This window comes from Balaenoptera musculus, chromosome 2 (assembly GCF_009873245.2).
Source record: "Balaenoptera musculus isolate JJ_BM4_2016_0621 chromosome 2, mBalMus1.pri.v3, whole genome shotgun sequence".
NCBI classification, from domain to species: domain Eukaryota; kingdom Metazoa; phylum Chordata; class Mammalia; order Artiodactyla; family Balaenopteridae; genus Balaenoptera; species Balaenoptera musculus.
Window position 1 is genome coordinate 33,795,663 of NC_045786.1, and position 26,504 is coordinate 33,822,166.

General features: G+C 45.9%; 1 protein-coding gene across 1 annotated transcript in view; it reads left to right on the forward strand.

The window, feature by feature from the left end:
- The first annotated feature begins 893 nt into the window (after nucleotides 1-893).
- ABHD17C (abhydrolase domain containing 17C, depalmitoylase) overlaps nucleotides 894-26,504 on the forward strand; it is a 56,036-nt gene continuing 30,425 nt past the window's right edge. Inside the window, exon 1 of the mRNA XM_036842342.1 lies at nucleotides 894-1,810. Within this exon, the coding sequence (XP_036698237.1) occupies nucleotides 1,221-1,810 (590 nt within the window). The 5' untranslated portion in view covers nucleotides 894-1,220. The remainder of the gene's footprint in view (nucleotides 1,811-26,504) is intronic.

Consider the following 26,504-nt stretch of genomic DNA (forward strand, 5'->3'; position numbering starts at 1 on the left):
AAGTCTAGAGAAACTAACACTGTAAAGGACGCCTAGCTGCTACTAGAAAATCTACTGCCCGTGGGATTAGAAATGACAACGGCCACGTGATATATTGCTAACTATACAGTGCGGCCCTGTTATAGTAGCTGACTTTTATAGATACAGGGATTTACTAAAGGCCCAGTCATGACCCTAGGAAAGCAATACTGTGGCTACATATGCAGAAACAGCCTCCTGTAACAGGGAAATACAGCGATCGCCGCTCTATCCCACACCACCAGTACCCTTTATGGTCCTGAGACTTTGGGAAGAGGCAGTTCAGAAAGCACCATGGACCCAAAGAGTCAAGTATTTCAGGTTCATTCCAACTCTCTTCCACTCGTTAATTTTTCAGTAGATTCCCAAGAACCTCCATGCATGAGAAAACTTGGATTTGAGGAAGGGAATTCCAGCGGGAGGGGAGAGAGGGGAATAGTCCGATCGGGAAGGATACCCGCGCCACTTCCACTGTCCTGCCTGGGGATCGGCCCACCTGCCCCCCATGCCTAAGCCCGGGTGCCCCGCTCCTCCGGGTTCCTGCGCTCCCGGAGAGCCCCTGTCGGCCCCAGGTCGTGCTTCCCAGGGGGCTAAAGGTGCCGGCGCCCCTTCCAGGGCCCCCTCTGGGGATCTGCCCCCCTGCCCCCCACGCAGACACCTAAGCCGGGCGCCCCATGCTCCGGGCCCCGGTCCGTCCCGAGAAGGAGGACTCGCTTCCCAGGCCAGAGCAGGTGCCCGCGCCCTCACACGCGGAGTCGGGGGGGGTGGCCGGGGAGCCCCGCCCAGATGCCGGGCCCGGCGCCGGGGCCCGGCGGGGGCGCGGGCGCTCGGTAACCCGGAAGTGGCGGCGGCGGCGGGCGTGCGGGAGCGGGGGCCGGGGGGCGGTGCGCTCGAGCCGGCATGGCCGCCGCCGCCCGCTTTGTGTGCCGCGCGCGGGCCCCGGCCGCCCGCGCCTCGCCCGGCCCGCGGGGCCGCCGCTGACCCGCCCCGACTCTAACCTCGGCGCCCGCCGGGCCGGCCCCGCCTCCCTCCTCCTGCACTTCCCCTCCCCCCTCCTCCTGCCGCCGGGCGGGCGGGCAGCAGCCGCCCTCCGTGCTCTGCTCGCGCGCTCCTCGCCGCGCGCCCGCCCGCCCGCCCGCCCTCGCACCCGAGCCAGCCTGCCTGCCTGCCGTACCGGCGGCGGCGGGCTCAAGGCCGCCCCGATGCCCGAGCCAGGCCCCAGGATGAACGGCTTCTCGCTGGGCGAGCTGTGCTGGCTCTTCTGCTGCCCGCCCTGCCCGAGCCGCATCGCCGCCAAGCTGGCCTTCCTGCCGCCCGAGCCCACCTACACGGTGCTGGCGCCCGAGCAGCGCGGCCCCGGCGCCCCCGCCCCGGCCTCGGCCGCCGCAGCCGCTGCCACCGCCGCGGCCCAGCCGGCGCCGCAGCAGCCCGAGGAGGGCGCGGGCTCGGGGCCCGGCGCGTGCAGCCTGCACCTGAGCGAGCGCGCCGACTGGCAGTACTCGCAGCGCGAGCTGGACGCCGTCGAGGTCTTCTTCTCGCGCACGGCCCGGGACAACCGGCTCGGCTGTATGTTCGTGCGCTGTGCGCCCTCCAGCCGCTACACGCTGCTCTTCTCGCACGGCAACGCGGTGGACCTCGGCCAGATGTGCAGCTTCTACATCGGCCTCGGCTCGCGCATCAACTGCAACATCTTCTCCTACGACTACTCGGGCTACGGCGTCAGCTCGGGCAAGCCCTCCGAGAAGAACCTCTACGCCGACATCGACGCCGCGTGGCAGGCGCTGCGCACCCGGTGAGCCCGGTGGCGGTCGCCAGGCCTGGCCTGCCACTGCGGGGAGGCGGGCTGGGGGGCCTCTGGGGGCCTCTGGGGGCCTCTGGGGCGGCCTGAGAGGAAGGGGGCCCCTCGTCTGGGGCTGTGGGCGAGCAGAGACCCCCCGCCCCACCCCGCCGCGGATTCTCTTTTCTTCTCGCTCCCTGGCTTTCTCTCACCCCCTCCAAAATCCCCGCCAGTCCTCGGGTTCCTGGAGAGTTCGGATTCGGAGGATTTTGCCTGCTTTGGCGCGCCCGGGTGCCCCCGATCCACCGGCTGGGTCTTTTGTGGTTCTGGTCACCGCAAGTGGCAACGTTGGGGTGCTTCAATACCGGGCGGAAACAGCTTGGTTCACGTTTAGTTTGTGTGAGCTGGCAGCCAGAGGCTGGAGGTCCTCAGGCTGAAGTGACCTTGGACAAGGCGCGCGAGTCTCATACCTCTGTTTCCTTCCTTGTAAAATCAGGGGGCGAGACGGGAAGACTTCCAAAATACGTTCCGGTTGTAAAGTGCTCGGAGGGGCCATGTCTGGGCATCCGTGGAGGCAGCCGGAGGGTCGGGTGGTGTGAAGTTTGCCTCCTGGTGGGGCTGAGTAGCTGGCACTGCGGGCAGGGAGTTAGCTCGTGCCTGTGGGCCTGGCATCTTCCTCAGAGCCTCAGTAAAAACCCAGGATGAGTTGGAATCTTACGTTACAGGGTTTGGGGAATCTCTTGACCTTGAGTTAGCATTCACAGGAGAACTACAAAGTATTTATCGAGGGAGGGCCTTTTATGTGCAAGGCAGAAATTGGGGGCGTGGTTTCGGGGCTAGACCTGGTAAGACCAGCAAACAAAACTTGAGTGTTAGTAGTCCAAGTGAGGCAGAAGTCCGGTAAGTGGGCAAGTCGTGTCACCTGTTTGTGCTCCGGTTTGGGTATCTATGATTTTGCCCCAGCCACCTGGTAGCGGGGATGGTGAAAATACCTGAGATCATCTTCTATGACATCCAATTGCTTCAGATGAAAGAGTCCCCAGAATAAGTGTAATTGGCACTGTTATGGCTATTGACACGTATAATCTTTATCTAAAATGTATTTGCTAGGCTCATACAGACTGCCAACATTAGTGATTTTTGTCTCCATTCCTGTTCATACATATGCTCATAAATTACCCTGTGCCTTTCTGGGAAAATGACTTGTCCAACAGGGAAGTACTTAGGATTTAATATGTTGCTTATTCTCGTTCTCCTGAAGTCCTGAAGGAGTTCATTTGGATGATAGCTTTTTGAAAGTGGTTTAGGCTGAGATGGTACCATAGGCAGAGACACTGAGTCAGAATCTACAAGTTAAAAAGCCACCTGTTCCAGTAAAGGGTTTCAAAAGTATGTGTGTCACACACAATCAATAGATTGCTAGAATTTGCTGTTGGTAAAGGTATTAAAAATAAGGATTGGCCTTAGATCTTTTTAAACTGAAACATTAAAATCCTACCTTGAGTAGGTTTTATGGTAAAATTTCTGCAGAACACTGTTCCTGTATGTGCCTGTCTGGATTAGAATGAAATCCTTTCAGATGTGCGTGTCTGGATTAGAATGAAATCCTTTCAGATGTAAGGCTAACCCTTTGCCCTGAATATGCAGGTGTGTCTGTGTTACAACATATGTGAGGCATAGTTATTTCCTGGAGACTTGTCATATTTAATTTAATTAAAGGCATTGTTTTAGGTAAGGTTAAATTTTGAATTATGTGCTGGTATAGCTTAACTTTGCCCAGGATTTATTTAATTTTATACCAGAACTCATGTCTAGATTGAGTTACTCACCTGTAAAAATAGGTTAGAACTTAAAGGCTAAATGAGAATCTTAGGATTTGAAGAAACCTTTCACATCTTCTTGTCCTGTGCTTTTCAAACTTTTTTGGATTGTGACCCCACAATAGGAAACACATTTTACATTTAGATCAAGCACACACATACACATCTGTGTCTATATATCAGAAGCAAATGTCTCACAAAACAATATTTTTGCCTGTGGGCAATACACGTGCAGACTATGTTCTTTTTTTTTTAAATAAATTTATTTATTTATTTTTGACTGCGTTGGGTCTTTGTTGCTGTGCGCGAGGTTTCTCTAGTTGCGGCGAGCGGGGGCTACCCTTCATTGTGGTGCTCGGGCTTCTCATTGCGGGGGCTTCTCTTGTTGCGGAGCACAGGCTCTAGGCACGTGGGCTTCAGTAGTTGTGGTGTGCAGGCTCAGTAGTTGCGTCTCGCGGGCTTAGTTGCTCTGTGGCATGTGGGATCTTCCGGGACCAGGGCTCGAACCCATGTCCCCTGCGTTGGCAGTCGGATTCTTAACCACTGCGCCACCAGGGAAGTCCCACTATGTTCTGTTTTATTTCATATTATTATTTTTTTTTTAAAGAAGAAGAAAAAGAATGCTGGTTGTGAAGGACTAAGTTTATTTCCCATATCATTTATGGACACTGTCCTTGTGCACCCTCATTTGACAGAGGACTGGGGAAGAGCAGTAGGTCTCTTGACTGCTAGTTTAGTACTCTTTCCACACATGCAGTCCTATTTATCAGATTTCTCTAGAGGTGCATTTACATGTCTCAGTTATTCTAATAGGCTAGGAGTTACTTGACTGTGAAGCTAAGCAGTCCCTTAACCACCTCCTCTCTGCTCTCTGTAGTTTTCCTGCTCTAATCTTGCCTGGAAGATGCCCTCTTCTCTGCCCATGTACAGCTCCGTTCAGGTCATTGCCATGGCAGCAGGACCTCCCCCCCCTCGGCCCCCCCCCCCCCCGCCATGTACCCATTGTTCCGAGGCTGCCTCAGATCCCGTTTTCCACCCCCAGCCTTCATGTCTTCCTTGGGGATCTTTCTCTTTTCTGATCTCCTGATGCGAAGAGACACTCAGAACACTGCTCCGAACACTGATTGGAGAGCCCACCCTACCCTAAATCATCTCCATCTCTGCACTCAGGTGTTATTCCCCCAGGAGGAATGTAAGGTGTGTGTGTCAGTGCTGTGCATCCCCCAAAGTACCCAGCCCAGTACTTGCCCTCCCTCCTCATACTCACACCCGGCCTTTTGTATGTGCCCTTTTCCTATGCCCTGAATTCTCCCTCCTGTCTGGATCCTCACTGGGTTCCGGGACCCTTGGTATTCCTGTGCACATGGTACTCAGCTCCTTTACCTGCACTTATCACAGTGTTGCTGTGTCCTGGTGTGTGACTGCATCCCACTAAGTTGAAAGTTCCTTGAGGGCAAGGACTCCCTGTCTTCTGTTTTCCCAACAACTGGCAAAGTGCCTTAAGATAAGAGACACTCATTAAATGTTTGTTTAATGAGTTGCACATATGTATGCCCCATAAATAAATGGGATAGATTCAAATTTTCCTAATTTTCTTACAAAGAGTTGCATCTATTTTACCCTCTAGGGTTTGGTATCCATGGGCATAACCATAGGCAAAGAAAGGGGTTACAATGTATTGGCTTGAGGTCTGATCCACTTTGTGTCTATTATATGCCCATGTTTGCAACATTGAAGTATCTGTATTGAACAGAAGAGTAACAGTAACCCTTTTGTATTTCTCTTCATCCTTTCTCCATTACTATCTGTGCATGCTCTAGTGAGCTGCCCAGTCCTTGATGGAGGACTTCAAACACAAATACTACCTAGTATTTCCACGGGTAAAGGTAGCAAATTCCCTAAATGATAAGCAGTAGAGTGGGCCAGTAATCTAAAATAAGGGTTTGGGGAGGAAGTAAATTCGAAGGCAAGAAAGGTGGTCATTGCTATTTGGCCAATAGATGATTATTTGAAGCATTTGAAAAATGACTGAAAATGGTGTAGAAGAGAGGTAGGATTTGAAAGAGCCATGGAGAGCATGGACTCAGCATGGAAGAAGTAAGTTGGTGTCTTATTAGGTTCGTACAGCTGTAGCAAAGTACCATAGACTGGGTGGCTTAAAAGCAACAAAAATTTCTCAGTTCTGGAGGCTGGAAGTCTGAGATCAGGGTGCCAGCATAGTCAGGCTCTGGTGAGAACCCTTTTTCTGGTTGCAGACTTCTCATCGTTTTCTCACACGGTGGAAGGGACAAGGGAGGTTTCTTGGGCTGGTTTATGAGGGCACTAATCCCATTCATATGGGTTCCACCTTCATGACCTAGTCACCTTTCAAAAACCCCACCTCCTAATAACATCACCCTGTGGGTTAGGTTTCAACATATGGGACACGTGCATGCATGCGTGCGTGCGTGCGCGCGCACACACACACACACACACACACAAACACACAATATTCAGCCTACCGGCAGTTGGTTTTATTTTTTTAATTTTTTTAAATTAATTAATTTTTTGGCTGCATTGGGTCTTCGTTGCTGTGCACGGGCTTTCTCTAGTTGCGGCGAGCGGGGGCTACTCTTCGTTGCGATGCGCAGGCTTCTCATTACGGTGGCTTCTCTTGTTGCAGTTGCAGAGCACAGGCTGCAGGCACACGGGCTTCAGTAGTTGTGGCACGTAGGCTTAGTACTTGTAGCTTGTGGGCTCTAGAGTAGTTGTGGTGCACAACTTAGTGGCTTAGTTGCTCCGTGGCATGTGGGATCTTCCCGGACCAGGGCTCAAACCCGTGTCCCCTGCATTGGCAGGCAGATTCTTAACCTCTGTGCCACCAGGGAAGCCCCTCGGCAGTTGGTTTTAGAACAGAGAGAGACAGTTGAGAATCTAAACATGGTGGAGGCCTTGAAGGTTAGGACATGTTTTACATTTGAGTTACTAATACACTTTATAAGCGTGTTGTGAATCCAAACAATTGAGAGAATGAATTGGAATCACTTAGAAATATTTGTAGAAAGGACACTGTGAAAATCAGTGTAGCCTTATTGGAGGCTAGTGTTGTAATTTGAGCTGGTGTGATTAATTTGTGCAGGAAAGGCTGCCTGTTGGTTAAGGGGGGATTAAGTAGGCGGATTAAGCCTCCTCCACACACATCCTTCAGGGGTCTTCTCGGATGTGAGCTGATTTAGGCTGCAGAATTGGGACCTGTGACTCAAGAGGGAGTGAATCAAGCTGATTTGAAGGTGTAAACCCAAACAAGCAAGTAACCCAGAGAATGAGGTGTAAGTTAGACAGAGAGAATTTGGGCTGGAACATTTTAATCTTGAGAAACAGGAGAGTAGAGGCATTTACGATTCAATATGTTATTAGTGTTTCCCATCACCATTCACAGAAGTTGTTTCGTGCAAAGACTGTGGACGAGAGAGGCATTTGGTAACACTGGCAGAGAAACTGACCTAATCAGAGAAAGCAAATGCAGAGAGAGGAAGGTAAATAAGAACTTTCAGAGAATTCCCTGGCGGTCTCGTGGTTAGGACTCTGTGCTTTCATTGCCAGGACCGGGGTTCGATCCCTGGTCAGGGGACTAAGATGTAAGATCCCGCAAGCCGAGAGGCTGGGGATAAAAAAAGAACTTTCAATGCCTAGGTACAAAAGGCAAGTTACGAGAGACTTACTATTTCATTCATTCATTCAGCTAATAAACCATTAACCGTTGAACACACATATATTGATACTGTGATTGTACCAGACACTAAGGTTTGCTTGAGTATCATTAATCTCAAACTGTTTCTTTTTTGTGTGAAAGGATGAACTAAATTTTAGAGGCATTTTGAATATGTAGCCATGTGTTGCTCTTTTATAACTTTTGCATCTGTGATTTATAGGATCCATAATTGGAAAATCCCTAAGTCGTGGGAAGGCTGTCGTGGATATCCTCAGGTAGTGAGAGCCTTGAAAAGCACCTTCTTCTGTTGGTTGTGAATGTTGTTTACAGTTATGACTCAGGATGGATTTCTCCTGGGAACAGCAAAACAGTTACTACTTTCCTGAGCGTGTTGAATTTAATGACCTTACTTCTTTATTCTCAGTTTTCTCAGAGGGAATTAATTCTATGGTGTCATTAAAGGAAGAATGCTCATGATTTCTCCCTGAGTTTGACTGATTAGCGACAAGGAAAACAGAGTGTGTTATGAATAATGTGTTATGTGAATGCACAATGATCTTTCTAGAATGGAAATAGAATATCAGCTTGCAGTTCAAGGCAGTCAGTGTGAAAATATCCCATTAGGAAGAACGCAACTCCTAAGAAGAGACCTTTTGAAACTGACATAGGTGAAGTGTGTTTTGGAGGCTCACTTAGAGCCTTTTCTTTAATGTCCCCACCGCCCTTCTCCAGTGCCCTCGGGTTGTTCCTGGTTCTTCAGGCTGCCCTCGCCGTCCCATCAGGCAGGGTTTCTTTTCTCTAGCACAGCCAGATTCTGCGCTGTCACCCCTATCCCACCAAAGCTTACTTTCCCATGGTTCTATTTTTTGAGGGGCCTTACTTTCCTCTAGTAACCCAGATGCCAAAGATCTGACAAGCCTCTTCATGTTTCTGTGTTAATGGTCAATAACTCCTTAATGGGTTTTCTCTTCCTGTTTTTATTTAGGGTAATCTTGGAGGCTCAGTTTTCTAAAATTCAGTCTGAAAACTCTACTAGTGCAATGGCATATTGGTGGAAGAGCCCCCTCTTTTTTTTTTTTTTTTTTTTTAAATTTTCTGAAGAAGTCTTTTGAATGATACTATCCTGAGGTCACTTAGAGCAAACCCTTAAGTTCACTCCCGACCTTCTGCTACTGCTTGCACTTCCTCCCTCTCTCCAAATTCAGTAACCACTGTGCCCATATTAATAACCCCGCATAAGACTCCAGAGTCTGGCTTCAGGAATTTTACTGTTCATCGTGGTAGCAGATTTACCTTCTCTATTGGATTTTGCTTATGCTAGTGTTGGAGGCCATAAATCTGCTCCATTTTAAGAAGCTTCGTGTACATAGAGAATGGACTTGAGGACACGGGGAGGGGGAAGGGGAAGCTGGGATGAAGTGAGAGAGGGGCATTGACATATACACACTACCAAATGTAAAATTGATAGCTAGTGGGAAGCAGCCACATAGCACAGGGAGATCAGCTCGGTGCTTTGTGACCACCTAGAGGGGTGGGATAGGGAGGGTGGGAGGGAGACGCAAGAGGGAGGGGATATGGGGATATATGTATACGTATAGCTGATTCATTTTGTAATACAGCAGAAACTAACACACCATTGTAAAGCAATTCTACTCCAATAAAGATGTTAAAAAAAAAAAATAAGAAGCTTCAGGTACAAGAATCCAAAGTCTCAACACAGATACACTTAGGAGATCATGAATTGGATATCAGAATGATTTTGTTTTTTCAGGGTTGCTTTAAATAATAGGCTTGCTGATTTGTAAAAGACTTAATCTGCGAAAATTAGATGTACACAAAACTTTTTGAACAAGGGAAATTAGTTCTAATTCCAGCAGTCCCTCTAATCCATGATGTCACCTCATGCAGGGAGACGCTCCACACTTCTGGGCTTTACATTCCATTGTTTTAAAAGCAAGTGTTTCAACTACAGTAAGTCCGCTACATACGAACCTTCAAGTTGTGAGCTTTCAAAGATGCGAATGTGCATCTGGTTCCAGCAAGGAACCAGAACCTGTGCCATCAGCGTCAGATGTGAGTGAAATTGCAGCTCGCCCTCCGTCTCCTGTTGCTGACGATCCTTCAGCTCTACCATCTCCCACCTCCTCTCCCTCCTCCAGTCAGTAACTCTTCTTGCCTGTTCACTCGATGCCAGCCCCTGGATGCCAGCTGTTGTACTGTACTACTGTACTTTTCAAGGTACTGTGCTGTAAGAGTCAAAATCTTTTCTTTATTTTTTGTGTTTCTTTTATGTATTATTTGTGTGAAAAGTATTATAAACCTATTCCACTGCAGTACTATAGAGCCGATTGTGTTAGTTGGGGACCTAGGCTAAATTCGTTGGACTTATGAACAAGTTGGACTTCCGAACATGCTCTCGGACCGGAACTGGTTCATATGTAGGGGACTTATTGTACATGGCTTCTGAGGTGCCTTCTTTAAGTAAGGCTGTGTTTCATGCTTTTCAGAGGAAGTACCTAATGTTTTTGAATTTGCTTTCCCTGACTACACAGAGAAACTTGGTGGATTCAAGTCTCTACAGTGGATCTCAACCCTGGCTGCCCTTCAGCAGTTCCAGGTAGATTTTATCTTAGAGTGTGTGTGTGTGTGTGTGTGTGTATCTAGACACATGCATGTGTGTGTGTCTGTGTGTGTACATATATATAAGTGAGCATGTATTCATTCATGTGTGTGTGCATCCGTGCGTGCACATGTGCAGCCAGGGTTGAGATGCACTCACCTAGAAACTACAGTTAAAGATTGGCCACAATTACAATTGGTTAACACTTGAAGAAAAGAGTATGCTAGGGAAGATTTTTTTATACGCTTATGTAGATGGTTTTAGTTGAAGGTCTTTGGTGGCCAGGAACCCGCTAGCGTGGACCAAGTCGGGGAGTAGTTGTTGTGAGGACACAGCCATGTTCATACTTGCAAGATTCCTGAGCCTCCCGGGGACTGAAGCTGGGGACTCGAAAGCCGTCTTGGCCCTTGGCCCTCACGCTCTCAGCTTCCTCTGTCTGAGCTGGTGCCTCCCAGCTCCTTCTCTCTGCATGCCTGGTCCATGGCTCTTTCTACAACAAGCCTCTTCCCTGTTCCTGGTCTCTGTGCATCACTTCACCCCAGCTGTGCTTACCCCCGACTCAGCTGCCCAGGAGCTGGTCTCCCTCTGGCTTCTAGATACCTCATTCCCATTCTTCTTCTTTTTTTAAAAATTTTTATTGGAGTATATTTGATTTACAATGCTGTGTTAGTATCAGGTGTACAGAAAAGTGATTCAGCCATACATATACATATATCCACTCTTTTTTAAGATTCTTTTCCCATATAGGTCATTAGAGAGCACCGAGTCAAGTTCCCTGTGCTACACAGTAGGTTCCCATTCATTATCTACTTTATATATAGTAGCGTCGTTCCCATTCTTGATTCCCCCGGTTGTACCCCGGGATGGTGATGGCTGGGGCCGAGGCGGTGTAAGTGAACAGGGCTCCCTCCTTGGGGATGAGGTGGGGCTGTGGCTGGGATGAGCACCGCCCCGCACAGCCGTCACTAGCACTTCTGGGCCTCGGTGGGTCGCGCTCCTAAAGCTCTTCCAGGCGGAGGGGGTCGCCTGGGGCCGTCTCCACTCTCCACTCAGCCCCTGTGTGCCCCAGCCTGTGTCTGGCCAGAGGGCACGGACCTTGAAGAATAGACCGTAATTAATAGACCTTAAAGCAGGTCCGTAGACCAGTGACATGGTTGCCTCGTGACCGGCGTGTGGCTCCCTTTGTGAGCCTGGAAATGGAAGATTGTGGAAAAATAGGGCTCTCCTCTCGAGTTGCCTCCCCCCTCTCTGCCCTACAGCAGATGCGCCATCCGCCCTGCAACGGGGGCTGCCGTGCAAACGGTCTGTGGTGTGGACGGAATTCTGCACCGCCCTTGGGGCAAAGGAGACAGGGAGGCGGTGGGTGAAGGGGGCAGGGAGAGGGAGGCCCCCAACTCTGCAGGAGCCAGCGGACTCCTGTGTCACCGAGTCACAAGAGATCCCCACCTTGAAATGATTTAATGATTCAGTTCTTCATTGAGGTGATTTACAGCTGGAACCGATTTGTGGCTCTTACGTCAGAGTAGCTCAGGCAAGGTTAACCTCAAGGGTAACCTGAAGAGGAGTGTGGCTGCCAGCCTTCTCTTTCTCTGATGTTTTTAATGGTTATGGGCAGAGGTTTTGGAGTCGAACACACCTGAGTTTAGGTCCTGCCTGGGCCACTTATTAACTGCTTGACCTCAGGCAAGTGTCCTAACCTTTTTGAACCTCAGTTAATGTAATAACAGTGGTGGTCGTAGGGGCGCAAAATTGGCCACTGCAACGTGTGTCTCTTTGGCAGAAGGATTATTTGAGGCTGATTATTTTAAGAAACTGCAGCCACGGAGGAAGCTTTGGAAAACCCGAGTGGAAGTTACTTTTCTGTAAGAGACATTTACATGTATAAGGGAAATCTCCATTTGTAAGGGTGTCTCCCCAGCTGCTTCAGGAAGGTGGGGGGGAGGGGGCGTGACCTTATCTCTAGAAGCTCTTATCAGTGCAGAAGGTGAGGACTTAAATCTGCATAACAACCTCACCTTTGTTTCCTCTGCTTTTCCTGGTGACCTCCCAGAGCTGATCCCCACCGCCGTCTTCTTTTGCTTTAGCTGAAGATGATATTTAAGGTGCGGACTTCTGCCATTTCAGAGACTTACTCAGTTTTCCTGGGTCTTTCCCATGTATGCATGTTATTAAACTTTTGTTTGCTTTTCTCCTGTTAATCTGTCTTATATCAATTTAATTAGTAGACCAGCCAAAGAACCTAGAAAGGAAGAAGGGAAAACTTTTCTGCCCCTACATGGTAATAATAATAATCATAACAATCATAACAATAATAATAACAACGACCTCATGTCAGATGCTCTAGCACACAAGGCTTTCCGCATAGTCAGAGTACAACAAATGGGAAACTATTGTTTAAGATCGTTGAGAGCATTAGAGCTGTAATCACCAAACGCTCAGATCATGCTGTAGACCAGACGCTTAGATCAGGTGTTAAAGAAATTGCTCCCTTCCCCCTTCTCCATAGATGTACATAATATCCAGGGCGAGGGAGCTTGATGGGTGTGGCTATAGAGGAACTGTTAAGGAGTTTTAGTTTTATTTGCAGCTAAGGGGGAAGAGACTCTTTGAATTTGTTCCTCTGGCCTCGAGGGCTCTATGTATGATGTTTTGGCTTCGGGGAGTGGTGTGCATTAGTATTTTAAATCGGATAGCACTTCACCTACCAAGGTGTTTATATCCCCAAAGGAGATCTTAAAAGGAGAAGAAACCTTACCTGTAATCCAACACCTTGCAATTACTTTGCAAACCCTTCCTGTTTTGCTGCCTTCCCTCTGCGCTGCTGTTTCCAGGCTTAGCTCCTCAGGAGCTGAGCTTGTGGTCTGGGCGGAACCGGAGACTTCCTCAGACATAGAGTCAGGGATGGGGAGAACGAGGAGGCGAAACTCTCTCTTTCTCCACCACTCAGGACATTCTGGTTGCTCTTTATTAATGGGACAACCTTCAGTAGATAAGAGTTATCTTTTTTTCCGAAAGTTGGCCCAGGGACCTGAATGCACATTTCCTCCTAAAATATGAATGCTCCGTGATGCCTTGTACCTCACATCCCTGTTGAGTTTTCAAGGCTGTGTGAAATGGAGCTCATTGATAACTTCTACAATATTGATTTACTTCAGAGTGTTAAAGGACCATGGCACCATGGTGAAACTGGAAACCTCTGTTTCCAGGAAGTCTAGGTCATTCACATTCTGTGCTCAGACTGTTAACTGTTGCATGTCATTGACTTGCTGAATCACTGAGAGGAGCCCTACCGCAAGATTACTTGTGGACCGAGTCAAATGAAAAAGGAGCACAAGGAACCTCCAGTGCTGATTATTAGTTTGTTCCTTCAGTTTACATTTTTAAACGGTTAAAATGAAACCTGGGCAGTTACATTGGGGGAAAAACGTAAAGTAAGCCTGTATTCAGAATATATCCACAAAGAGTGAGTTTCCAGACGGTAATTATAACTCTGCTGGCCGACACCTCTGTTATTATAGTTGATAATCTCATGAGAATTCCAGCTTACCCAAAACTGTTCTTAGTGATGGTCACAGACAGAACCAGACCATGTGCAGCGATAATTATAATGACTGAAAAGGTCTGTGATACCAGAACAAGATTCTTGTACGCTGGTTTAACTAAAACAATTTGATTTATCCCTAGTGTCATAAATAATGCAAGGATATTTCAGAATCTCTGTTTTTGGTTGCTATGTTGTTTAACGATTACTACTGTCATAACATTCATACCATTTAAATTTACATACATGTATATATACATACATATAACCATTCACGTGTTAATAATTTCTAAACGTTTCATATAACAAGGCTACATAAAATGATTTTTTAAATCTTTTTTTTAAATAAATTTATTTATTTTTTATTTTAGGCTGCGTTGGGTCTTCGTTGCTGTGCACGGGCTTTCTCTAGCTGCGGCGAGCAGGGGCTACTCTTCGTTGTGGTGTGTGGGCTTCTCATAGCAGTGGCTTCTCTTGTTGTGGAGCACGGGCTCTAGGCACACGGGCTTCAGTAGTTGTGGATCGCGGGCTCCAGAGCGCAGGCTCAGTAGTTGTGGTGCACGGGCTTAGTTGCTCCATGGCATGTGGGATCTTCCTGGACCAGGGCTCAAACCTGTGTCCCCTGCATTGGCAGGCGGATTCTTAACCACTGAGCCACCAGGGAAGCCCTAAAATGATTTTTAAATGAACTTGGAGTCATATGTTTAATTGGAATACATTAGTTTTTCCTACTAAAAACATAAAGAAAACCCTAGAAAGATGTATTAAGAACATGTGAAGCTGGGCTTCCCTGGTGGCGCAGTGGTTAAGAATCCGCCTGCCAATGCAGGGGACACGGGTTTGAGCCCTGGTCCGGGAAGATCCCACATGCCGCGGAGCAACTAAGCCTGTGTGCCACAACTACTGAGCCTGCACGCCTAGAGCCCGTGCTCCGCAGCAAGAGAAGCCACCGCGATGAGAAGCCCGCGCACCACAAAGAAGAGTAGCCCCCGCTCGCCACAACTAGAGAAAGCCCGCGTGCAGCAACGAAGACCCAACACAGCCAAAAAAGAAAAAAAGAACATAGGAAGCTAAAATATAATTGCAAAAGAGGGATTAAGATAGTTTGGGCTGTCATCTAACTGCAGAGGGTTCCCCATCTCTGTCTCCTTCCCTGAAGCTCAGTGGGAGTTTCCAGTCCTGGGGTTCCGACTGCTTTGGGGCTGCACGCACCGGGCAGTCCTGCTATACCTCCGACTCATCGTATTGTGTATCGTAAACACAGCTCTTCGTCGCTCTGACCACGCAGCACCCTTCATTCACCCAGCTCCCAGCTGCAAGTCCCTGTTGATGCCTTCCTCCCCATCTGTACATCAGCCGCAAGTTTCTGTTCTTTTTCCTCTTGAAGACTTGCACCTGAATTCCTGTGACAGCCCGCTGTCCGCACCTCACATCCTTCTCCAGATGCTCCATCCACTGCCCAGCTCTAGCTTACATCTGTGCATACCTGGGACAGTGCTGTCTGGCCAATAATGAGCGCTTATGGAATATGTGTTGAGTAAATAAATGGCTGAGTTGGTGATTATGAGTTTACAGACTTTAGTGTAAGAAGTGCCTGGGGGGCCTTGCTAAAATGGATTCTGGACCCCACCCTCAGAGATTCTGATATAGTAGATCAGGATTAAAGCATTTTATATCAGCAGGCCTGGTACAAAGGGTGGGTGGTCTGTATTTGAGGAATACTGAGACATTTAAGTTGCTTGAGGACCCCCAGAATGACTCACAGTTGTATCATAATTGCTTCCTCTTTTTGGTTGCAGCGTGCAGCATGCTGGATCTTAGTTCCCCAACCTAGGATCAAACCCATGCCCCCTGCATTGGGAGTGCGGAGTCTTAACCACTGGACCAGCGGGGAAATCCTGGACCCGCGTTTCTTGATGTGTAAAATGTGAGAGCACCATAATTACTTTTGCAGGATTAAGTGTGGTGAAGATTACAGTTTTAATTTGCGTAATTCCTCCTGCTTGTCTATTTCCACGTGTTTTCTCTCTGAACCGAAAATGGGACAAGAGTTTCTGGGGGACTTCTATAGGCATCTGTATCTTCTAAAACCCACTCTTTCATTATCTTTGAGTTATCCTCCCATCTTCACCTTTACTAAAGGATTGCAAAGTTAATTCATTAACAGCCCAGACAATTGGAATCTAAACCTCTTAGGAGTTTTTCTCTTCCATCAACACCTCTTTTCTGGAAAGTGCTACTTGGAGTAAAAGACTGCTGCCTGTACGCTTATGAAAGAAAAATATGCCTTGGCCTTTCTGTGTCTTTACCTGGAATGCCCTTCTCTGGCCAGCACAGGCTGTTCAGGATCTGCACCGCCCCCCCCTCGCCCCCTGCCCCCAGTGACACGTCTCCCCTACAAAGCCTTGCCATCCAGGCGGCCGGCCCTTCCTCCGCTCCCAGAGCTCTGATTATACGTCTGCTCTAGCTCTTATCACCTGGTGTTTTGGTTTGTTCTGACTGTCTGACTCTTGTACAAGAATGCCATCTCCTTGAGGACAGGGCCAGCCTCTGACTCCTTTTGCTCACACTGAGACCCCAGTACAACACCCCTTGTATTGTACAGAAGACCCTTGAGTGTCAGCCAAAGGAATGGTGAGAATGACTGAGGGGTGGTGTTTGTACTGAGGCCTCTTTCTTTTCAGGTTCAAGATTCAGAGTCTTAATCTCCTTTGATTGGGCCTCAGGTATCTATGGCCACCCCAGCTTCCTGCTGAGGTCTCTTTCCTGGGTTGGGTGTGCATGTATACCCCAGCCCAGGGGAGAGAGAGGGGTGATAAAGGACCCTGGGAACTGAGATCCTCCCGGCAGCCCGCCATCCGATCCTCCGCATGGCCGGCCCTCCTTCTGGAAGACAAAGCTGTTTTCTTCAGAGACACCTGTCTGTGGGACCATTCCAAGAAGGGTAGAGGAGTACTTAGAGGCAATGGGGGGACGTTTGTCTTTTTTGTCGTTGATGGGCCAAGAGTGGATGCAAGTCTGTCTACTATCAAAGTGAATTCCCACAGTCCTCCATACCTGTATTGACGGCCATCTCATGTTTTTATAAGACTTGGAAAAGGTGGTTGTGGTTATTGTTATTGAGGAATGTTTGTATATTTCATCTCAGTTGACAATTAAGAGAATGCAGAATTGGAAAAAAATGTCTCGAATTCCACTGACTGCCTCTCTATTGCCTTCATTTCCTCATGGTCCTTGAGGCCTCTACACCAGCTACTTTTTTTCCCTTGCCATTTTTTTTTTAAACTTTATTATGATATACAAGGCAAATAAAATATTAAAATAAACCCCATGTCTTTATCACCCACCTTCGACAGCTATCAACATTCTGCCATTCTTGTAGCATCTGTACTTCAACCCACGCCCCATCCTTACTCTTTTATTATTACTTTATAATAGGTCTTTTTTTTTTTAAGAAAAAATCTGCATCATTGAAATGCACAAATCTTAGCTGTCTGCTTCCCCAGCAGTATCTTCTTGCTGTCTGTATCAGCGCTCAGGCGTGTGATGAGCTAGCTGCAGACTCAAGCTTTTCCTGGTGTGCTGGGGTGTCACACCGTCGGAGTATGGGTTGCAATGTGAGAACAGGTTTAAGGGAGACATTAAATAGATTTAATATCCATTAGTTATCAAAGGAAAGGCACTGGAGTCTTGGCCCTTGTTTTCAATATCAGTGTTGTAAAGATACAGTAAGTTGGGGACCCCCAGGGGTATGTTCCATTTATCTAGAATTAGTGGGGTACAGTTAAAAGATCACTGGTCTGGGGCTAGGAGATGTGGCTTCTAGGCAACCATTGAGATCCCAGCTGTGTGGCCTGGATAGTCAGGTAATGTCTTTGGGCCTCATTTTCTCCATTTATAAAAAGGAGATTTGCATTAAATGTCAGTTCTGGTTTAACCATCACTCACTGATTGGCTGTTTTGTGCTAAGCACATTTCACACATTACATTATTTAATCATCAGCGTATCTGTGAGGTGGGGACTGTTATCTCCATTTTAAAGATTTGAAAACTGAGGACCAGGAAAGATGAATGATTTGCCCAGGGTCACACAGAGTTAAAAGGTGAGCCAAGATGTGGACCCAGGCATCCTGACCCTGGAGCTCCTGTTCTAAAATCACACAATATTCCCTGTGTAACTAGTCTCCCAAGGTGATGGGGTGGGTACGGGGTGAGCATATTCCAAGGTGCTCAAGACTGTACATTGGGATGCAGAAAGAAAATACCAGAACTTATATTTCTGCTCATTATTTACTATTTTTCAATATATGTTTTTGTTTTAAATGTTCATAAGATTTTATACAGTGTTTTAAAACGCTAATGTATATTTAAATTTTTATCTATCTACACACACAAACACACACACACACACACATCAGGAGTACATGCTCTCATTTTTATGAAAAAAGGTGTATGATGAAAAGTTTAGACACCAGTGCTCTAGATTAATACCGTTACCTAATATTTTTTGATTTCTTTTCTCAGAATTACAGGATCTGAGCATGATGAGAAATTAATATTTTCAGAAATTACAATCCTTCGACAAATTGCCTGATGTGTCAGGTACTGGGCTAGATGCTTGGTAGTCTTGCCTTGTTACCAGATCGTCTATAGTACCAAACAATTTTTAGTTTGCATTTAAAAGATGACTTTGAATACCCTTAGGGAGGTGACACTGCCCCACTCCCGACACACACACACACACACACACACACACAAAGAATTCTGTACTTTTGTCTAACAGTATTCTGAAGACAAAAAATGTCTCCTGAACCTTTGGAAATCAGATGAAAGGAAGAATAGAAATGATTCTTTTCTACTGAGATGTCTACTCAGATTCCTTTCAGCACTTGGATTGGATGGTTCTCACGAAGTTGCCTTTTGTTTTATGGATCCTGATAAAATGAAGATGGCTGAAGATTAGTAAACACAACGCTTGATAACTTTAGCTGAGCCGCATGGTGCAGAGCAAGGACAGTACAGCCAGAGTGCCTGGGTTTGAATCCTGCCTGTGCTGTTTCCTCTGTGCCTCAGTTTCCTCTTCTGTAAAATGGAGAAATGATAGTAGTATATGTAGTAGTGTTTGTTATGAATAATAAATGAGTCAGTGTAAAGTGCTTATATGTGAGTTAGATCAAATGGATTTTTAAAAAGCTGAAAAGAAAGAGGGAAAGAAATGAAAAAGTTTATAGTAGATAGCCTTCAAAGATTTGAAAAATAGCAGCCTACTGTTATCTCTAAAGGGTTTTGTAATCTCCAAAGCACTATCACAGACACTGTCTTTGTTCCTGAGAATAGTTCTGTGAGAAAGATAGGACAGATACTGTTACCCCAACTTGATCCAAAGGTAGAAGGAAGTGGAGGGAGAGTGAATGACTCACATCACCCCATGTGGCTGTTAAGTAGTAAGTGCAAGGCTTCAGTGTATTTCTTTAGACTTTAAAAAATGTTCCAGGGCTGCCTCTCTTAATTTGTTGCCATTAGTAATTACTTCTGTAGTTTGTTTTCTAATGATTTTGTCAGTCTGTAAATAAAGCAGTCGTGTACAAATGGTCCGGCAACATAGTCTTTCCGTATTTGACCCTTTTATTTTTATCATTTTTTTAAAAGTGCAATTGAGTTTTCTTTCTCATTCGTCTGTTTATTTTCATTCCCGAAATTGGTTTTAAGGAGCCATTATGACCTATTTTAAATAATAGAGCAGTGTTTTATTCCTGAGCATTTTAACTTGGACCAGTTTTTCCTACGGAATTGCAGTTCTCTTTTTAGATGGGAAGTGAAAATCTTTAAAAAGCCATCTGATATTTATGGACCTGGTCTTGAGGGATAACTTAAGAATGGGGTTCTTATCCTCAAGAGCTTGAATTACCATTGCAGATGGTTTCCTGGAGTCGTGTCCCCTCCAGGGATATAGGGTGTTTATCATACCCAGCTGCCCAAGAGCCTAGTACTTGGCAGTTTTCAATAAGGATTTACTGACTTAACCCCAGACTGGATCTGGACATGCTTCTGTCTCAACAACCACGGGACAACTAGTAAGATAAGTCCTCTGACCTTGTTGGAAACCTCTCTGCTTTGTGGGTTCTTATCAGGCTCTAGGTCCCTTACAGTTTCTTGGAAGTGAGAAGGTCTCTTTAACCCTAAAAGGAGAGGCTCTTGCAGTAGAAGAGTTATGTCCAGGGCATCTAGAGGTTTCTCTGCAGAATGGATCCCTGGCGTAAGACACCATTCATAAAGAAGATCATTTTAAATCCTTCCCCTCTCCTCCCACCCCACTAAAGTTTAGTCTTCTTGAATTATGGCCAGAGATATTAAAGGGCATGGTCATTTCTCTGGTTAACTGTGCTGTGTTCTGTAAGTCCATTATATTTATCAACGGATTATAAGATGTTGACCTTCCACTGCCAGGTAGACCCTTAGGGCATACAGTCAGATGATCCTCGGAAGGGACCTGAGAGTTGATGTGATCTGGTGGACCCCTAATGCCAATCCATGGTGTAAGAAGACACTTTGACTTATTTTTCACAACAAAATAAGAAAAATAAAGGCAGTGCAGGTTTCCTGAAGGTGGATGTATTCAAAGTTCGGATATTCTGAGCTTTTTGCCACTCTTGCTTTTGTTGTTAAAATCACCTTGAAAAATATTTTATTTGGCAACCTAAATCATTTCCCCATTTTACTGGAGTAGGGAAGGAAGGGGCAGTTTGCCTAGTGTCTGAAATCTAGAAGTCTAGGAGCTGCTCAATTAGTCTAACTCATACTTTATTTAAGAATTTATTTTAATTTCTAACATCAAGTGCAAAATTTGATTCATCATAATCTTAGGTTCTTAGTACACTTTTATGATCTGCTATCAGTTAATTAGTTTGTTTAACGTTTGTTTTAATAATAAGTGTCCCAGAGCTTTACCTTAAAGGGTAAAAGCTAGGGAAATGACAGTAATTTACCTCTAACCATCTGGTCCCTGTCTCACTCTCCCCCAGCCCTGGCAACCACCTCCAATTCCCAGTAGCCAACCACCTGAATCCCGAATTTATCTTTGCCAATAATTCCTTTTTTATGTTTGAATGAATACCTGAATTAATATCTGCATATCAGCAGTCGAGTCCTTCCAAGAAGAACAGTTTTTCTTCTGTTAAGCCCCACTCTGTCTTTTACTTTTCTCTCCTTGGTCCCAATTCTTGCTTGTCATTCCACACAACATTTCTCAGATACTTGGACACCACTATCAGGTAAGCTCCATGAGGGCAATGATGGCATCTCCTTCAGGTCTGAATGACCTGCAGCGTCGAACACAAGTGGAGCCTCAGTGAGTGTCAGCTGAATTAAATTCTTCTCATACTTGCTCCTCTCTTTTGCAGGCTAAGTATCCCCAGTTCCCCGGGGCACGCTGTGTGTGAGTTGGTTCCAGATTCCTCACCATCCTGGTCCTCCTCTGAATGCATTCCTGTTTAGCGACATTTCTGAGACAGGCCTAGAGTTATAACAGCGGTACTTTGGATGTGGCTTGACCAGAGGGAAGTGCAATGGAACTGTCCCTCCCAGGGCCTAGACCCACCAGTTGGTACAGCCTAACTATGAACAGGCAGCACGCATTTCTGAAAATATCAGATCAAGCGCAATGATAGACTTCTATGTTATATGGAAGATTTCATTCTTTGAAAATTCATTTTTTAAAATCCCCGAATTATATCTCAATTTCCATTTATTGCTAGTTTTTCATGCATGCTCTTTTTTTTTTAAACTTGTTTATTTATTTTTTGGCTGCGTTGGGTCTTCATTGCTGCACGCGGGCTTTCTCTAGTTGCGGTGAGTGGGAGCTATGCTTCGTTGTGGTGTGCAGGCTTCTTCTCATTGCGGTGGCTTCTCTTGCTGCGGAGCACAGGCTCTAGGCACGTGGGCTTCAGTAGTTGTGGCACTCAGGCTCAGTAGTTGTGGCTCACGGGCTCTAGAGCGCAGGCTCAGTAGTTGTGGCGCACGGGCTTAGTTGCTCCGCGGCATGTGGGATCTTCCCGGACCAGGGCTCGAACCCGTGTCCCCTGCAGTGGCAGGTGGATTCTTAACCACTACTGTTCTTTTTTTTTTTTTTTTTTAATAATTGGAGAAATTTATTTATTTATTTATTTATTTATTTATTTATTTATTTATTTATGCCTGTGTTGGGTCTTCGTTTCCGTGCGAGGGCTTCCTCTAGTTGTGGCAAGCGGGGGCCACTCTTCATCGCGGTGCACGGGCCTCTCACTATCACGGCCTCTCTTGTTGCGGAGCACAGGCTCCAGACGCACAGCTCAGTAATTGTGGCTCACGGGCCCAGTTGCTCCGCGGCATGTGGGATCCTCCCAGACCAGGGCTCGAACCCGTGTCCCCTGCATTGGCAGGCAGATTCTCAACCACTGCACCACCAGGGAAGCCCAAGTGTTCTTTTTTTCCTTTACAATTGAACATATACTCTCAGTCAGAGGCCAGTGGGCATTTGATGGAGACAAAAAAAAAAAAATCAAAGCTTTGGTCCATCGAATACTTTTCATCCTTGCCTCAACTGTATTAAGTTTATGAGACTTGCACTTATTGATGTTAGCTCTTTTCATTTTTTCTATTTTCCACTCATTTAATAAAATATGAGCAAAACGTGTTTAAACAGAGGTTTGAAAATCCTTATTTGGCAGTTGACCCCTTTTTCTTCAGAGCAATTAAGTTGAATCCAAGTAGGAAGCCCCACCCTCTCCCCTTGTCTGGGTTCCTGAAGAGCTTAAGATGCCCTGGAACAGAGTCCCTAAATGGTTGCAATAAAATATTCAGATGATTTCACACACACCACTGAGTAAGGCTGCTGCTGGCCTAACGGAACCACCAGCTGGTTCATCATCACCATAGGACACAGAAGTCCACACGGGTGGTCTGTCAGGAAGGTGGCTTAGGTTGGAAAGTGGGGTTGTTCTAGAACCGAACATAGCCTTCAGAAGCATTCTCCACAGCCCACTCAGAATTTTGCCTCATTCCAATCTTTTGATCTTTTTTTTTTTGGCTGCACTGTGCAGCACGTAGCACGTGGGATCTTAGTTCCCCGACCAGGGATCGAACCCGCACCCCCCAGCATTGGAAGCACGGGGTCTTAACCACTGGGCCGCCAAGGGAAGTCCCTTTTTGTCAATTTTAAGACCCTCCCGTCAATTTTTTTTCCACCCACATGCACTGTTGCCAAATCAGATCTCTTGCTTGTTGTTTAATTTTCTTACACCACCTTTGAAGATTTTAAACATATTTATAGTAAATTTCTTCCTATAAGTTTAGTCCCCATGCTTTGCCCATCGGTATCTCCTTGCCATTGACCTTGTTAATATTCAGTCTTGATTTTTAGATCCGATTCTTAAATGCAACGACAGCAAATTAGACTCTGGTGACTTGGAGGACTGCGGCACCAGGCCAACCCAGTGCCGTCATTTTGCTTCAGCTGGAAATGTAGTTGATTTGTGAATGGCAGAAAGAGGCACAGGAGGGGATAGAATAACTCTGAGAATCAGTCCGAATAACGCCTGTGTTTTGTTTCCTCAAACCGCACCCCTCATTTATTCTAAAGAAAGTGCCATCGGGGTACCCATGGAGAGTATGCCACAGTAAATACGGTAGGATATATCGTTAGGCACCAAGTTATGCCAGCATGCTGGTGAGAAAACTTAGTAATGCATGGCATAAGAGGTGAATGACATTTTAATGACAGAATTTAACATTTTTACTGAAATAACATATGCAGACAATATAAATCAAAGAGAAGAGATTATGGTGGAAAGTAATAGTGACCCCTCTTCCTCCTTACCCCCAGCACCCAGGAGCAACTCTAGACAGTGTTTATTGATTTCCTGCTAATAAACATGGGGAATTTTTTTAGCTATCCAGTCCTGATGACTTCTTTTTGCTAGTTTTGGTGTTTGGTAGTTATTTTTGGTTCTTCATTGGCAGTGTTCATGATTTTAAATAATATACTTAAACTTTACGTCCAGCTCCATCCACTTTAGTCAGTATCTGAACTCTGTTCACCTTCTTTTACCCTCAACTCCCACTTACTGTCAGTTTGACCTTTACTGCTACAGTGTCAAGGTTGTCTATTGTCCTAGTTCTCTCTGAGTATGGCTTCTGTTACTCCAACTTCCTGGATTTTATTTTCCCCTTTGTCGCTCATGGTCTCCATCTCTTTGTCTACTTTGATGTCCTGGGAGGTCTCTTCAATTTTATTTTCTAGCCTCTGAGTTAAATTTTCTATTTTAGCCATCATTTTTCATCTCTGAGTTCATTTTTCCTCTTTGCCTTTCCCTTTTTCGTTAACATACTGTTCTTGTTTATGGATATATTTTCTCAGATTTGTGAGTTGTTTTTTTTTTTTAATGTACCTTTCTTCTTTTTTTTAAGCCTTAAATGCTGGTCCCATAATTGTCTGTTCTTCTGAGGACACATCTGGGTCTTTTGTGCTGCTCGCTTTCCTTATATGTTGGTAGTTTAGCTTAGTGGTTAAGAGCTTGGTCTCTGGCTCAGACTCGGGTTGAATCCTGGCTTTGCCTTTGGTCCTTATAAAGCACTTTAATAGTAATAATAATGGTAGCTCCCTGTTAGGGCTTTTGTTGAGGATTGAATGAGTCAGTACCTGTAAAGTTTTTAGAATTGTGCCAGGGATATAGTAAATGCTCAGTAAATGTTAGCTGTCATCATCATCATCATTTTTGGTTATCTGTTCTTACTGAAGGAAGAAAGATTGGGTAATCAGGTTGGGTTTCCTCCACATGGTGTGAGCAGATCTGTTCCCCTCTCAGCCTCGCCCCTGAGAGGGAAGTCAGCCTGGGCAGGTGGAGACCTCCAATGCCAGGATGAGGATGACTTGATTTGGGAGCACCAACTAGAAGTCTTAGCTCACCCAGAGGATTTAAACTCTGTGTTAGGGAGGGGAGTAGATTGTGTAATTCCCGGTGCAGACTTCCTATAACTTATCTATTTTTAGTTTCATGCTAATTTTGAGCCAGAAGCCTTCCTGTGACTCAGGTGACCCCCGCCTTCCCTGCAGCCCTCTTGTAGTGTATTCTGGACAACTTTCTCTACCACACATTTCCATTCTCCTGTCACTAGAAATGTATTGAAATCTTCTGTGTCTTGATTTTGCCCCATCTTCCTATTGTCTCTGCTATTGTGGGTTTATTCCTTTCTGAACTTCTATACTTCTTTTTCAGTGGGGTTTGGGTTGGTTGAGAAGCAAACACGTGGGCTTGGGTCCTCATTTTAAACTAGAAGCCAAAGGAATCTCCTTCATTACAGTTTCATAAACCAGGAGTTTTCCTTTGAGCTACCAGTGTTGTTACCTGTGCTAGTGATCAGGGCTTCCCCATCACACGACCCCGGGGACACCACTCACTTTGTAGCCTGTCCACGTGGCACCCCCAGGGTTGCCCTGAATACAGCCCGTGTAGCTATAGGTGAGCCTCCCCACAGGTGAGTCTCTCTTGTAATTTTGTCAATGCTGACAGCCCTTTCGGTCTGTCTTAGTATCTAATACTATGCAGGAACTGACTAGGTCACATAGTGAGGGCGTCTGCTCATTGAATCTTGTTGAACTGCCACAGTCCAAAGAGAATTTGCCATGGGTCACATCACACTGGGGACTCCAGAAGGACATCTTACCTGTTTTCCAGAGTTGATCAGACTCAGCCAGGGCACACTAAAAGACTCTCATGAGACACTATATTAATTGTCAATAAGAACTGTTAGGTAAAGCTGATGTTTGCATTGTCAGAACTCATTGTCTCCATGTAGGGGAAATTCAGAGAAAACTAGATTAACAAATGTTTCTTGGGGCACATGAAGTCACCACAGAAGGAGATGCTTTGACTTTGAATAGTTAATAGTATTTGTCCCTCCTAATTCAGTCCCACAGATGATGTGAACCAGATATTTGCCGTCAGGGAGGCCTGTCCTCTTGGATTACCTGGGACTCTTAAGGGGTTCCATTCGCTCAGAAGGCATTTGAGGGGTGTGTGCTGGGCACTGGTCAGAGACAGCGGAGACAGTATCCACAGTCTGGTTCTCGGCTGCAGAACTTCAGAGTGGTCTGGTGTGCGTTATTTTCAGCGCCAAAACTTACAATTTGTGATGAAGTGTTTCTAAAATATTGTATGTACTTTTCCATCCTAAGCAGAAAATACATCATTTTGATGACCCACGGTCATCAATATGGAAATTGGGTGTTGTACTATACAGTGACTTTTGATTGATTGATCTATTTATACCTTGTCTTAGAATGTTCTATAAAATAAAAAGGGGGAGATAAGTTACAATAAGGGAAAAATAAGAACATGGCTGGAAACAGAAAATGGAGCCAGAAATGAGACTTAAAAATGCCTTCCACAGGCTCTGCTTGTTCTGTGCCGGAGTGTCGTTGCCCTTGGTGGGTCTGTGGGGATAGTGATGCCCCTACACTGGGCTCTCTGCAGTGTTTTCTTTTTTCTTTTCACCTCCTTCTTATTTAAAAACTTTTTCTTTTTGTTCTGAGTGGCCTTCAAGGGGGGAGAAAAGAGAAGCATGCTTTTACTTTGCCAATTTTTATGACAAGTCCCATTACTGGTCTTTAAATCCTGTACCAAATAGTATTTCCTTGTTAGCTTAGTTATATAACCACTGTTATTATGTTTTTATACTCTAGTTTCTTGGAGAATAACCAGAGTCAAACAGTCAAAGACTTGCAAGGAAAGGGCACAGAGGTAGAAGGGGGTGTGTCTCCCCAGCACTGTTTAGTCTGTGGGGGAGTTTCACTCAGAGGTGCAGGTGCTACTGGATTTAAGGTCCTAGGCAAGTAGGGGACTCAAAAAGAAACAAAACCTAGCCAACCAAAACTTGCCCCAAACATTTAACCCATATATACAGAAAATGTTCTCTGCAGTTTCTACGCATTAACAACAGACTCTGGGAACGGAGATTATCTGTGATCTCTTCCTCAGACATTCTCTGGGAATGATGGGCTC